Source organism: Hyaena hyaena, unplaced genomic scaffold (assembly GCF_003009895.1).
Source record: "Hyaena hyaena isolate Hyena2069 unplaced genomic scaffold, ASM300989v1 scaffold_37, whole genome shotgun sequence".
NCBI classification, from domain to species: domain Eukaryota; kingdom Metazoa; phylum Chordata; class Mammalia; order Carnivora; family Hyaenidae; genus Hyaena; species Hyaena hyaena.
In genome coordinates, this window is record NW_024080669.1 from 1,235,622 (window position 1) to 1,250,793 (window position 15,172).

General features: G+C 59.2%; 1 protein-coding gene across 1 annotated transcript in view; it reads left to right on the plus strand.

The window, feature by feature from the left end:
* Positions 1 to 15,172, plus strand: part of NECTIN1 (nectin cell adhesion molecule 1) — a 62,474-nt gene that overhangs the window by 34,331 nt on the left and 12,971 nt on the right. The window contains exons 2-4 of the mRNA XM_039229356.1: positions 12,555 to 12,905; positions 13,443 to 13,745; positions 14,108 to 14,225. Of these exons, the coding sequence (XP_039085287.1) occupies positions 12,555 to 12,905; positions 13,443 to 13,745; positions 14,108 to 14,225 (772 nt within the window). The remainder of the gene's footprint in view (positions 1 to 12,554; positions 12,906 to 13,442; positions 13,746 to 14,107; positions 14,226 to 15,172) is intronic.

Sequence of the window (15,172 nt, forward strand, 5' to 3'; positions counted from 1 at the left end):
TGATTGCAGCGCTGAGAAAGGAGGCAAGGTGACAGCCTGAGGCCGGGAGCACAGGGAGGCCAGGCAGGCGGGGTACCCGAAGACCCCAGGACCAAGGAAGTCCTTTTATACAGATGCCCTCCCTCCTTCCTCAGCCAAACAAGGTGGCCTTGCTTTGAGCCTATCTTATGGGTGAGAAGGCTGGGCCTCGGGAAGGCTGTGGGTCCTACGGCTAGTGTGACCCGAAGCTGAAAGTGTCAGCACAAACTGGAAAGTGCGTCCCTGCCCACCACCCCCTTCGCCCCCCGGGCGCTGGGGAAAGGGCCAGCCCAGGGCAGGCTTTTTCCAGGGTCTGCCCATGTCTACAAGGCCCTGCCGCAGGTGGCGTGGCGTGAGAGCAAGATGGCGGGGGAGGCCCAGTGCCCCCATCGGGCAGACCTCCCCGCCCCCCCCACCTCCCCCCCCCCACACACACACACAGGGAAGGTCTTCAAGCTGAGGCTGAGTTCAGACCCAAGATGAGTTAAGATTAGGGTTGGAATGGCGGCCACACATCGTGTTCCACTTCTTCCTGTGGTTGAACCAGTAAGAGGTTAACACTAGTGGTAGGGTAAGAACCCAGGTCTTAGGGTCTCATTTGGCATTGACTTTGGGATGGGGCTGGTGTTGGGATTCACCCTGTGGTTGGGGGGGATGCTTCTCAGGGTTAACACCGGCGTGGGTACGGTGAGCTGGGGGCGTGACAGCCAAAGCCGGTGTTATCAGAGAGGGTGGAAGGGTTCGAGGGATTCGGCACCCGTGGCTTATATTTGGAAGAGAAATGTCCATCTTCACTGGAGCCTCGGACTGGGGAGAGAATCGGGCTAGAGGTGGTGGCCGAGCCGGAGCAGGCTGAGTGTGGGGGTATGAAAAAGAGATACATTGTGAATGTGACAGAAAGGGGCCATTAAAAGACACCCCCGTCCCTCTTCCCTAACTTCCACTCACCTCTGTCGTGATCCAGTCCGCCCCGGGCCCCACTGGGGGGCTACCCAGACGTAGCCTGGATTTTCTGAGATACTGGGAGTTACTCTCCTCTGCAGGGTTTGAGTTCTCCCAGCAGCCAAGAGAGCACAAGAACGGAGCGTTTGCCTCCCCCGGCTCACCTCCAGCCCCAGCAGCTAAGTTCAGGCCTTCAATTCTTGTATCCTCTGTACCGTGAAGGGTTCCGCAGAAGACCCCTGCCCTTCCCGCCCTGCCTGGGAATATTCCGTCTAACCTAACCCTCGGGCTGCGGTGCAGCTCCGCTGTCCAGACCAGTGAGTCCTGCCCAGAAATGAAATGGGTCTGAGACCTGCAGCGGGCACCTTCTTAGGGTGCTGCCTCCGGAGCAGGTGGAGAGGAGGTTGTCCGGGGCCCTAACGGCACCACCACCACCACCGAGCCGCGGCTGCAAGTCATCTTCACAGAGGTCCCGCATTTCAGCACTAGGGACAGACGGCTGAGACCAAGGCCTTTCTGTGCGGCTGGGCTCATTTTCCCGCCAGTGGCAGTGCCCGGCCCGAACCCCGAAGCCTGGACGGCCCCTGCCAGTCCAGCCCTAGGAGGAGCCCCCGGGGGCAGGAGGCGGAGCTGCCGGCCCACATGGAGGAGACTGGCACCGGGACGGAGGTGCTGGGAGCCACAAATGCCAGCCCAGGGTGGGACGGGCACACCGGCTGATGCTGTAGGGTCCGAATGCCCGGTGAGGGGAGGGAGAGGGGCGGAGGGGGGCGTGCACGCGCATGCCTCCCGCGGCCGAGAAACTGCACAACCTTGTAGTCAGGCCTCCTGCATCAAAAGCAAAAGACAGAAGAGAGCCAGGCCCAGGGTGAGAAGAGCAAACGGCAAAACTTAATGACTTTAATATGAAAGAATTTGCCACTAATTAAGCACAAACACTCCACTAATGCAGGGAACACATGTTGTGGATTTCACTTAAGCAGGAACCAAACGAGGTGCAAACCTTCCGAAATGATAGCGGTTTACCAGCCGGAGGAAGACGCCGCCTGACCTCGTTTCTGTTCTCAGAAACACACGCCCGTGTCTGTGCAGCCTCCCCGCCTCCCCAGCCAGGGCTTCCAGCCACACTTCCGCTGTCTGCGTCTCTCCTGATCTTCTGTCCTCAGAGAACAGCACAGGGCAGTCGGCTCCAGGCTCCCCGGGGCCTCTGGTCCTCTGCACCTGTCTTCCCCAAATGAACCCCTCGCGCCCCTGACAGCAGCCTCTGCACACCGGAAGGCCTGCACCCCTGTTATGACCCGCCTCGGGGCCCTCTGCCCCAGGACCCAGGATACTTCCCCTCCGGAGAGCCCACCCGCCCCTGCCCTCCTGCCCTGGCTTGCGTGGGTCTGCCCAGCCTGAGCTCCATGCCCTTTCCTTGAGGCCAGTCATTTTGCCCCGCAGTGAACATTTGGCACCTTCTAGAGGTATTTTCGGTTGTCACAACGGAGGAAGGGTGGGCAGAGGCCGGCGGTGGCACGAAGCGCCCTGCAGTGCACAGGTCAGCCCTGCAACAAAGAATTATCAGGCCCCTTGGGGCGCCTGGGTGGCTTAGTTGGTTAAGCGTCTGACTTTCGCTTAGGTCATGATCTCGCGGTTCATGGTTTCGAGCCCCACGTCGGGCTCTGTGCTGACTGCCAGCTCAGAGCCTGGAGCCTGTTTCAGAGTCTGTGACTCCCTCTCTCTCTGAACCTCCCCTGCTCACGCTGTCTCTCTCTCCTAGAAATAAATAAAACATTAAAAAATCAAAAAAAAAAAAAAAAAAAGAATTATCAGGCCCCAAATGTCAACAGTGCCGGGGTCGAGGACCTCTGCTCTGGGCAGTGGCCTTGCCATAGCAAGGACTTGCGCCAGATCACACAGCAGTTAGCAGAGCCGGAGTGGAAGCCAGCTTACCTGCTTTCCAGGCAGCTCCTGTCCCCAAAACTAATAACAATAATACGGCCCTTCATGTAGCTTAACTGTGTGCCAAGCGTCGCGCTATAGCGTACGCGAATTATCTCACTTCATCGTCACATCGACCCTAGGTGGCAGCACTATTAATTGTTCCCATTGCTCACATGAGAAAACTGAAGCACAGGGAGGTTGATGCTTGCTCAGCCACCCAGCCAGTAAGTAGCACGTCCAAGCCGAGGCCCATCTGGACTCCAGGCCAGTGCTCATGGACGACTTACTTTCTCCTGCACCCTGGCCACAGTCTTCTTAACTCTGCCCTGCCGGGCTCCACCCAACCCTTCCTTCTCAGAATGCGCCTGAGCAGAGCTGGGCACCGGGGTGGTCTGACAGGTCCCTTCTGGCAAGAGGCAGATCTAGAGACTTCCACTTCCAAGCGGGTGGTGAACGTCAGCACAGAACCGACAGAACTGAGACAATGCATGTGTCGATACTGAGCTTTTAAGAGAGTCTCCTGGGGAGGCCTAGGGAATTCTCCCTCTGTTTGCAGCAGCCCCCCAGCCTTCCCCACCCCCACACACGCCTTGTGAAGAGGCTGCTGCCTACGCTCCCCAAAACACCGCATTAAAGACGCACCCTTGCTGAGGGGAGCCCCGGCTGCCGTGGGCGTCTGCTGTGAGACGTGCCATCTACGCGGGTGGGGTGGACAGGGTTGGCGTGGGCTGCAGAGATGGGCGCCCTGGAAACCCCAGACTTGGAGCCAGGCCTTCGAGGCCTCAAAAAGCCAGGCCAGGAGAAATCCACGCCGTGTCGGGAGGGGAATGGAGCTGAGGGCAGGCAGGGCGAGGGTGGGGGGGGACGTGTAGGCTTCACAGGGCTAAGACCTTGGGAGCAGGGCCTCCGGCTACAGCTTGCTTGGGTGAGAAGAATATTTTTCACCTCGGTCTAGAGTGAGGGAGGAAGCTGGGCTGGGTGCTAGGAACTGGGACAGAGGAGAGAAGGAAGGAACCAAGAAGTGGCATCTGGGAAGCAGGCAGAGGATGTGATGTCGTGGGGAGGGGAGAGGTCAGGCAGACCTCTGCCTTTTAGGGTGCAGCTTCCCGGCCTCAGTCAGGGAGGAGATTCCGGCCCTGAGCTGCTTGCCGCCGGTGCAGATGGGAGGCCTCATCGTCCAGCTCCGTCCTCCGACCCTCCCTGCCGAGCCTGGCCTGGAGCCCCATCAGGCTTGTAGCCTTCGCCCACCACTTGGGGCCCCCTTACCCTACTGAAGCCCCGGCCCCTGTCCGCAGCAGGGCAGATGCTGTGACGGATGTGTGCGCGGGTCCTGGGGCCCTCGGGCGGCTGGACTCCCTCGGTCAGGGGCGGGGGGAGGGGGGGTCCGGGAAGCCGCCTCCTCAAAATCAAGGCTCAGTGCATTCAGGACAGATGAAGAAGGCTGGGGCAGGGCAGGGGGTATGTGTTTTTAGCAGAGGGAGTAACAGGGCAGGGGGCTGGTACTGCTCCGTGTGGCAGGAGAAGGAGAGCAGGCAGAGGCGTGGCTGCAGGCTCCGAAGATTTGGGCGCTGGATTTGATCCCAGGGGCCGCAGGAAACCGTGGCAGGACTTTAAATAGAAAATGATTTCGGTTTTAGAAAGTGGCTAATGGGGGGGCACCTGGGTGGCTCAGTCAGTTAAGCGTCCGACTTTGGCTCAGGTCATGATCTCACGGTTCGTGGGTTCGAGCTCCGCATGGGCTCTGTGCTGAGAGCCAGCTCAGAGCCTGGAGCCTGTTTCGGATTCTGTGTCTCGCCCTCTCTCTGACCCTCCTCTGCTCACGCTGTCTCTCTCTCTCTCTCTCAGAAATAAATAAAACATTAAAAAAATTTTTTTAAAGCAGCCAATGGGGGCATCTGGATGGCTGTGTCAAGTAAGCATCCAACTCTTTCTTGGTTTCTGCTCAGGTCATGATCTCACGGTTTGTGGGTTCGAGCCCCGCATTGGGCTCCATGCTGGCAACACAGAGCCTACTTGGGATTCTCTCTCTCTCTCTCTCTCTCTCTCTCACACACACACACACACACACACACACATACACACACACAAATAAATAAAAACATTTTTAAAAAGTGGCCCATGGGTTAGCGGAGAGCACAGTCCACTGGGTAAGCAGTGATTGTGGCCTGCGCCAGGGGCAGGGCTTGGGAGGAAGGAGGGGACAAGGCCGGAGGAATGAGATGGTGGTGGGTGCTGAGGGGCAAAGGGAAGTGTTTGGGATTTACTTAACTGGGCTAGAGTCCGTGGCCCGGGAATGTTGAGAAAATAAGGAAGTGAGACTCTGCTGGAGGTGGGGGGGCAGGGAAGGGGTTGCGCTGGCAGGAGGGGGCTCAGGGGGGAGTCTGGATTGGGGCCAGTGGGGATGGAGAACAAAGATGAATTCACACTGTGCTTGCGGGGATGCGGAAGAGCCCTGTGCGGGTAGCCTAGATTTGCTGGGCATTCCAGTCTATCCGGGAGGCGTTCCTGGAGGAGCTGGGCAGTATACAGAAGTGGAGCGGCCCCTTGGTAGAAAAAGTCCAGAGTCAGATCCAGGGAAGATGCAAAGCGAGAGAGAGAGCCAGGCAGGTTGTGTCCAAAGTATAGTCTTCCGGGGTCATGGGGTCCCAACACTCTCATTTTATAGAAAAAGACACTGAGGCCAGGGAAGGGAACCACCCTACCTGGTAACTAAGGCCATTTAGAAAACTGTGACCAAGTAGTGGGGACCAGAGACCTCCTCTCCTGATCTCAGAATGTACCCTTCCTCCCCACCACCTGGCCAGAGGAAGTGTGGCAGCAGGATGAGCTGTACAGAGGGGACCTGGAGGCTGGAGATGGACAGGGGCAGAGCCGAGAGGGGCTGTCTGTTCCTGGGGTGTCCAGGTGGAGAGGCTGCTCCCTGGGCCTTAGGAAGGGGGCGGCCCATGAGAAACCAGCCTGTCAGAGAGATCCAGGTGTCCCTGGCCACTGGCCCCTCAGTGGGAAAAGGCAAAACCCAGCTCCCTGATTCATCCCTGTCCCCCAACCTGTCCTGCTAGGTTTCAGAGAGAGATGGGACCTGCCAGGGCAGCCCCCAGCGCCGCCACCACAACCCCGGGGCTTCCCGGCTTTCATGCTGCTGGGGACTGGGCCGGCCCTGCCCGTCTGGAAGATCCTGGGCTCCTTCTCTGGCTTTTCCCAGGCTGCCGCGCCCCCTCCTCTCCCACGCACTGCACTCGCCCTCCCAAGGCTCCGGCGCCAGCCCCACAGCCCATCATTAACCAGCTCCCTGTCGGGAGTTGGGGGTTGGGGCAGGGGGAGCATCAGCCAAGAAGAAGAAAACATCGGCAGTTTCCGTGACCCCAAATGAAGGGGCGGAGGCGCCTGGGTTTGGACAGTAGCAATTAGCCCCTGCCTATGGGATCATGGGATGGTATCACCTCTGCTGGCAAGGTGGATGCAGCAGGGACTCAAGGCCCCAGGACACCTGGAGCCATCCCAGCAGGCACTGCTCCAGAGAAAGTCTCCCAGGGCCTGTACCCACCAGGCTGAGCGCCTGGGTACAGGCGCCAGGGGCACTGGGCCCCAGCGAGGGGTGGCTAGGGGTGTGGGGACAAGGACTGGGTCAGCTGCTGCTTCTGTGCCCTCTGGCCTGGGTCACCCTGGACCCTGTCCTGGGCCTGGAGGGGGAGTCCAAGGGTAGGGATGCAGCCTGGGCCTTAGGGAGCTCGTGAATAATGGGGAGACCTGCCTGGGGCATAGATTTGAGACAGGACAAGTTCGGAGGACCTCGGTGAGAACACTGTTCGTGTGGGTTCTTGCTGGCAGAGCGACTGGGTTCAGGGCAACACCAGTTGCCAAAACCTTTCCCAGAGGAGAGGACCCTAGAAAGGGGATACCCTCTTGATCACACCCTCTTCCCCACCAGCCTCTCCCTGCCCCCCTCCCCCCCCCCCCCCCCCCCCCCCCCCCCCCCCCCCCCCCCCCCGCAGGTGGATCGGCCTTGGCATCTGAAAGTGAGGAGCTGGCCAGCCTGGGAGCTGTCATTTGGGGAAGTAGCTGCGCTGGGAGGAGGGGCCCTATAACCTTTAGGTCACTGTGCTGACTCAGCAGGGTTTCGGCTAGGGGCCCTCCCCTGCCCCCACCCCCATAGGTGAGTCATTGCCACTTACCACTTAGCTGGTTTCTAACCGGATGTCCTCTTCCTTTCTGCCAGTTCTGGGGCGGTGGGAGGGAGGGAGGGAGGGAGCGAGATCCCTGGAAAGCCCTAGAGATGGATCCCAAAGGATTCTGGTCTCAGAGAGGCCCTTGGTGGGGTCCCCAGCGCTCCTCTCCCAGTGTGTCCCCAATTTCCTCCAGGCCAGGCCAGGTCTGCCACTGCCGACCACCCAACTGAGGGTACCCAGGTGGAGTCTCAGGAAAGGGGGGGACAGAAAAAGAGGTGGTCTGTACCAGAAATCCCAAACCCCCAATGGCTGTCCCCCCCCCCACCACCACTTTACACCCACATGGGCCCAGGCCCAGCCTGCCTGGCCAGGGAGAGAAGGGTCTGAAGTTTCAAAGGGCGGGAAGAGAAACTGTTTGAGGTGGGCACAGGGAGCAGAGCGCCCTCCCCCCCATTCTGGGCCACACCCCGCTGCGTGGGAACCCACAGCCCCAGCCTGGGATTAGCCCCATGGCGGGCAGGGCAGGCAGGCAGGGCCCTGGGGAGCAGGTTTGTCGGCCACAACTGAGGAGCCTTTGTGTGCTGTTGCTGAGCTCGGGCTTTTGCAGGTCCGTGACGTCTCCGGGGGCCGGCCCGACGCCTGCCTTGTTGGCTCAGCACTTCTGGGGAGCCACGAAGGCAGCCCGAACTGCCCAACCCGAGCTCTAGTGGGGAAACTGAGGCACTTGCACACAGGCCCCGGAGGCCTGGTTCCCAAACCGTGGGATTCGTAGGGTGGTCAGAGACTATAGGCAGCGCTTGAGGTCAGGAAAAGGAAAACAGATTTCTTGATATCCCTGGGATGCAAGAGAGGCTCTGGGATTATATTCCAAGATGGACACCACCCAGAAGGAGGGAGGCCCCGGGGAGTTCAGGTGAGAATGTGAGTCCCGTATAAAAAGGCAGGATGGGAGGAGCACTGGGTTGGATTTGCTTTTCCACGTGTCTCCAAGCAAGTGACCCAACCCCTCAGAGACTCTGGGCTCCTCCTTTGTAAACTGATGGGTTACATGGTCCATTGAGCTCCAGTATGCTACCATTTTGTGGTCCTGGTTTCCACCTCTGGGAGAGCCCTTGCTCCTCATGTAAGAGGGGCCCCGTGAGGAAGGAGAGACGATGCCTTGTGTGGACCATCCTTAACTGCCTGGGAACCAGAGAAAGTTAGCAGGGTCATCTCCACGCCCTAGACCCTGCCAGCGAGCCACGATATGGCCAACAAAACCCAAGGTCAAGCCTGTGCTTTCCCTCTCACACAGGGAGTCGCAATCTGTTGGGAGCTGGGGAACACACAAGAAACACGCTAGACATGCTTGCCAGGAAAGAGAAAATGAAGGGATGCAGATGAGGATGAAGGTGGCGGTGATGATGACGATAACGATGGCAACGAACACTTACTGAGCGTTTCATTCTGTGCTAAGTGCCACCCTCTAGTTTCACGTATAGTCATTTCATCCTTAGGACCACTGTGTGGGATAGACATTATTGTGCCCCCCTTTTCACAGGTGAGAAACGTCAGTGCAAGCCCAGGCACAGAGTAGTTAAGTCATTTGCCCAACGTTTCTCAGCTCATAAGTGGCAGAGGGAGTAGGCAAAGCCACACTGGCTCTTCACAAGCTCATGCACATGGGAGGAGGTGGAGCAGCCCCTTAGATGGCGGGAGGAGCTCTGGCCGCGTCCGGAAGACACAAGCTCAACTTCTAGGTCATCAGGGCCGGCGGGAGTGGTTGGTGCAGGCACTTGGACTAGCTTGCCCTCCTCTTTCTGCCCCTTGTCCCAGGCCTTCCAGAAGAGGCTTATGGTTCCGCCTCTTCCTGCACAGAAGTGGGCCCTCCTCCTGGGCCCTGGGTTCTTGACCTGATCCAGCCCTTTCTCGGCCTTTCCAGTGGTGATCCCCACGGCCCCATTCATTGCAGCACTCGGACCCTGGCTGTCAGATCCGCAGAGGTCTGCTCCCTTCTCTGAAAGCCTCCCAATCTGACCAGTCTAAAGAATGAGGGTCATTCTCCCCAACCTGCATCCTGGGACCAAGACTGGCAGCCCCGGGAAACCTGGGTGCCTCAGTCGGTTGAGCGTCCACCTCTTGATTTTGGCTCAGGTCATGATCTGCCGGTTTGTGAGTCTGAGCCCCAAGTCAGGCTCTGAGCTGACAGTGTGGAGCCTGCTTGGGATTCTCTCTCTCCCTCTCTGACTGTCTGTCCCTCCCCTGCTCGTGCTTGTGCTTCCACACACATACATGCTTTCTCTCTCCCTCTCTCTCTCCCTCTCTCTCTCTCTCTCACATAAAAAAAAGACTGGAAGCCCCAAGCCAGAAGCGAGGGCTCTGGATCCCTAAGCCTGGAGTGGGGTGGAGGGCTAAGGAAGGGGGGTCTTCATGCCTTGCAAGTGGCCCCAGCCCCTCCCAGCTCCAGATCTCTGGGATCAGGGAGTGGCCCCAAACCCTAAACTCCCAAGTGCTCCCTTGTGCTCTGGGCTGTAGACAGAGACATGAACACCAAAATAAGTCTGCCTGCACCCTAGAGGCCCTCTCCCACTCTGGCCTGCCCCCTCTTCCCTAGTGCAAAAGGGGCAAAGGGCCTGGAGAACCCAGGGTGTGCACAGTGTGAGCAGGCGTGCCAAGCACTCTCCTTACTGCCCCACGGGGTTGCTTCTGGGAGAGCCACACTGGAGAGGAGAGAGGGGCCTTAACCCCAAAACAGACACTAGGGTGTGGAGGGCCTTCTTGGCCTGGTGAGGCACTGATGCAGGAGACAGGGCCGCTAGGGCACCCGAGCCCCCGCCGTGGCCGCCCCGCCCCAACGCCCAGGCCGCTATCGGTTATCTTTGCTCCTGGCATTCACAGCTCTGAAGGGTGAGGCCACTGCTGAAGACACAACAAATGAATGGCAGTGTGTGCGCCAGCCACTGAAGCCGGCCTGCCCCCACACCTGCAGGGGAGTGGAGGGGGGGGGCAAGGCAGGCTCGACGGGCTGTGTCCCACTCTAGGCCCCACCGAGCCCTGGCACCAATCCCAAGATGGCTCCTGGTGCCCCCGCCCCAACCCCCTGCAGCCTATGGCCCAAGCCCTCCCGACTGGCTTTTCCTGTTTCTGGCTCTGTGTGGTGAAAGTTCCCCAATTATACCCACATTATCTCAGCTGCTGGGCGACCTCCAGCAGGTTGGTGAGTGGAGGTGGGGGGCGGAGGGGGGTGGGGGGCACCCCCCCACTTAGGCTACTGGGAGGGCCTGGGGCTCAGCCGCTTGCCAGCCGGCCAGTCAGCAAGAACACTGGGCTGTCTGGCCCGCTGACCTCACCGTGGGACTCTATCTGGGGTGTGGCCTCAGCGAGGCTGGGCTGCAGTTCAGGGAATCCGACTCGGCCCAGAAGGGACCACTTAGACTGGCGAGTCCAGCCCACTCCCTTACAGAGGAGGAGAACAGGGCAGCTCAGGAGGGGGAAGTGGCCGGCCAAAGTCTCAGCTCAAGATAGAGCTGAGCAGAACACCCCCCCCGCCCCCCCAACCTCCCTGGAGGCTGCTTCCTCCTGGGCTCCCACCAGCCCACAGTGCTCTCTGCCCGAGGATGTGTCAGACCCAGCAGCCAGGGGGACAGCTGGAGGGGTGGGGGTGGGGCACCCCCAGGTGGGCCTTGAAGGGCTGCGTGGATGTGAAGAGGCAGAGAAGACGGGGGTATCCGAGAAGCTTTCAGAGCATGACAAGGGCCTGGCTTGAAGGGGCCAAAGATCTGTTTATTCAGCAAGTGTTTGAGTATCTGTTGTATGCCACACACAGAGGACATTACAGTGACCCAGGAGACATGGCCTGTGCCCTCCTGAAGGGAGGGGCGGGGGGGGGCAGCCTTCACCTATCATGGTCTTCCAAGCCTCAGAGGAGTGAGCCCTGCCTTGTGTCTCCACCATGCAGTAGCGAAGGTGAGCCCTGAGTTTCCACTCTTGAACCCCATTGAGGCCATCCCCTCGCCTCTAGGTCAGTATAGGACCTGCCATTGATATTATCGACAGCCCTCAATAAACTGAGTGTAGTAAGGAGACGACAATATGAAGCGTACAGATGCACGGCCAATAACAGAGCTCAAGAAAGAGCCTGGGCCTGGGAGACCCGCTGGAGGGTCTTTGCCCCGCGTTCAGGATGAGGAAAAGCTCAAACAAGCCATTCTAGTGGAAGAAAGCGATCAGTAAGGAGACGAGGGGAAACTTACTCATTCATCCGATGCCACTGCTCACCCCTCCTTCCCGCAAATCTCTATTCTCCTGGGTTCCGTCACAGTCTGTCTGGCAATGGCTATCTACTGAGCACCTACTGTGTGCCAGAGGTGGGGCTGGGCACTGACGAGGTGGTGATTGGGAAAGACACGGACCCTGTTCTGGCAGAGAAGCCACGGGCGTGAACAACCACATTTTGAGGCAGAAAAGATCTGTAACAGAAGTGGCTGGATTAAGTAAGGCGTGCAGGAAAGATCTGGGAAGCTTCCCAGAAGAGGTGGCCTGAGTGGGAGATCCACAGGTGGAGAAGGGGGAAGAGCCTTCCAGGGCTTTCTAGGGAACTGCACGAGCAAGAGTCTGGGAGTGTCAGAAGGAGGGAGAGAAGGAGGAAGGGGAACACGGAAACATGGCCTGGTCTGGGGGCGGGCATCAGTCTGACGTGGTTGGAAGGCAACGTGTGTGGAGAGACGTGGACAAAAGGGCCCAGATGACAAGGATGTTGAAGGCCAAGTTAAGACATTTAGACTTGATTGTGAAAGCATCCGGGAGCCAGCTGAGGCCAAGCCTTGCATGGCACCTACTTCTCCCCGACTGGAGGGGTGAGAGGGACGGAGCCAGCGCACCCTAAGGCACAGGCGCTCAGCCTTGAGGGAGAAGACCATGGCGGAGAGCACAGCGGTGGCCACTGTGAGCCCACATGGTCAGTGCCTCCTGACCCTTTCTCATTAGTCTCGTTTGGTTTGCCCAGCAGCCCCGTGAGGTAGAGGACTGGATTCTGTGCCCCATTTGCCAGAAGGGAACTGAGGCCCAGGAAGGTGGGGCATTTGGTGGCTCCTAGGGGAGCAATGCGTTCGACTCCCCCTTATGAGAAATGAGGGTGTAGGTATATATTTACTGCCCATGGAGCAGTACCGATAACATCGCTAAACAGAAAGGCAGCTTATGGAACAATACATACGGTATGATTCTGATTTCGTCTTAAAAAAAGATGGTTATGCAGAGAAACCTAGAGATAGAGAAATGAATACAGAGAGAAAAAAGTAAAAGAGGAGATTTGCTACAAGATGATCAGTGATCTTTCTGAATGGCGGGGATCATGGTCTTTTTCGGTATCGTCCAGAGTGCTTTAGTAACAAGCAATTATTATTTTTATGATCAGAATCAGAAGAGTAACGACAGCCAGAAAGGAAAGAGCATGGGGATGGGGCGTCGGGGGGCGGGCAGCTGTGCCTGTCGCTGACCAGTCTCGCCGTGTCTCTTGTCCAGGCGCCCACGCCCAGGTGGTGCAGGTCAACGACTCCATGTACGGCTTCATCGGCACAGACGTGGTCCTACACTGCAGCTTCGCCAACCCGCTGCCCGGCGTGAAGATCACCCAGGTCACGTGGCAGAAGGCCACCAACGGCTCCAAGCAGAATGTGGCCATCTACAACCCAGCCATGGGCGTCTCCGTGCTGGCCCCCTACCGCGAGCGCGTGGAGTTCCTGCGGCCCTCTTTCACGGACGGCACCATCCGCCTCTCCCGCCTTGAGCTGGAAGACGAAGGTGTCTACATCTGCGAATTTGCCACCTTCCCTGCTGGCAACAGAGAGAGCCAGCTGAACCTCACTGTAATGGGTAAGCTGGCCTCCCCGCTCCCCCACTGCTTGCACAGCGGCCCATGGCCTGGGGTTCGGCCATCCGCGCCACGTGCCTCAGTGGCCCCAGGCATTCTCCTTGGCTTGGCATGCTCCCAAAGCCCCAGGCATGGCGCTTCCAGTCCCTTCCGGCAAGGCTGTCCCATGGCTCACTCGGGATGGGGTGCAGGGCTTTAGCTGTGGACGGAGCTAAGGATCAGGATTCAGGTTGGAAGCCCCACTGCAGAGTAATTGTGGGTGACCAGGAAGCAGGCAGAAGCTTCCGACACCACGGTAAGGAAGAGAGCCGCATGAGCCGCTGGCCTTGAGCGTGCAAGGCTCCAGGAAGGCCTTTGCTTGACAAAAGGGGGCACCAGGTAGAGCAGGAAGGACATAGGTTAGACATGAAGCTGCCCCCGTGAGAAGGGCTGGGAGCGGCACAGCTCGGAGGCAGGGATGGCCAGGGTGCCCTCCCGGGCCTGCACATCTTGGACGAGGCCGCAGATCTAGCCCCACGGCTCCCTCTGCTTCCCCGCAGCCAAACCCACCAACTGGGTGGAGGGCACCCAGACGGTGCTTCGAGCCAAGAAGGGGCAGGATGACAAGGTCCTGGTGGCCACCTGCACCTCGGCCAACGGGAAGCCCCCCAGCGTGGTGTCCTGGGAAACACGCCTGAAGGGCGAGGCAGAGTACCAGGAGATCCGGAACCCCAACGGCACGGTGACCGTCATCAGCCGCTACCGCCTGGTGCCCAGCCGGGAGGCTCACCAGCAAACCCTGGCCTGCATCGTCAACTACCACACGGACCGCTTCCGGGAAAGCCTCACCCTCGACGTGCAGTGTGAGCGGGGCGCAGCGTGGGCGGATTCCGGGGGGGAGGGGGGGAGGGGCTGCCGTCCCCTCCTACTGCCCGCCCCACTCTCGCCAGCCCTCCCCCTGCCTTCCCTTCCCTTTCTCTTTTTGGGGTGCTTTGCCCTCCCTCTTCTCTTTTCCCCATCGCCTTCCTGTGCCCGTCTGCCCGCCTCCTTCCTCCATCCACCTGCTCGGAAGGTCCGTGATCCCCACCCCGCCCCCTTTCTCTCCCCGCCTTCCAGCTCCAGCCACGTCACTGTCCCTCCCACCCCTTCCCTGTCGGAGGCTCGCTCCCTCGCCTCAAGCCCTGCTCTCCTGACCTCACCTTCTCGAACGTCCGTTGTCCCACAGACGAGCCTGAGGTGACCATCGAGGGGTTTGATGGGAACTGGTACCTGCAGCGGATGGACGTGAAGCTCACGTGCAAAGCCGATGCCAACCCCCCTGCCACCGACTTCCACTGGACCACGTGAGTGCCCGGAGGCTGGCTGGTCGCTTTGCAGGGCATCTAGCTGGTCACAGGGAGACACCCACCCCACCTCCAGGAGCACTAAGTGGGGAGGAATTTAGGGTCTTGGTTCAGATTTCTCAGTGAGAAAGGGAGGGGCCATGAGAGCCCCTCTGCACCTATGCCCCGTGTCGGACAGCAGCAGGTCAGCGGGACAGACCATTCTGCCCGAGGGGGATCCCCTCACAAACCGCCTGCCTTCTTCTCCCTAAGAATCTTGTCATTTTCCTTTGGTGATTCAATCTGAGTCACTCCCACCCCAGCCCCCGGTATTTATTTTTATCGAGGTGTCCCCAGGGAAGCTGGCTTTCTGGAGCATCCCAGATCTTTCTTTGTTCCCGTTCCTTCTCTCCAGCACCCCCAGATTCGCAAGGAGGGGGCAGCCATCAGCCCAGAAGGCCTGTGTCCATGGAGTGCCTGCCCCATAGCCCGCCATGCCATTCTTGGCGTCACAGCCTTTGAGCCTGGCTCTCGAAGGGTCCAGTCTGCCCCTCCGGCCGGCTCTGATGGCCCAGGCTGGGTTCTTCCCAGAGAAAAGCAGGATGGGACGCATAGCAAGACGGGTATGGGGAAGCCAGGAAGTAGGTTGACATGGGTGGCCCGGAGATGGCTGCGCACACTGTGTCTGCACTCCGTTTCCAGGAAGTAGAAGGCACTGGCCTGCCCTAGCTAGTTCTCCCCTCCACCTTCTGGAACCGGAAGTCTATCTGGAGGTGCAGGTGACCCGTTTCAGCTCCGTGTACCAGGGAGCTGCTAGGCCCCACAGAGTAATAGCTTTGTGGCACCGTCCCCAGGAAAATGGCCTGTGAGCACGCCCAGCCAGAACATGAGACCACGTACCAGAGCACGATCCCTCCACGTGGGTCACACCTCATCACCCGAGCAGCTTGTTAAAATTCCGGTCTCCA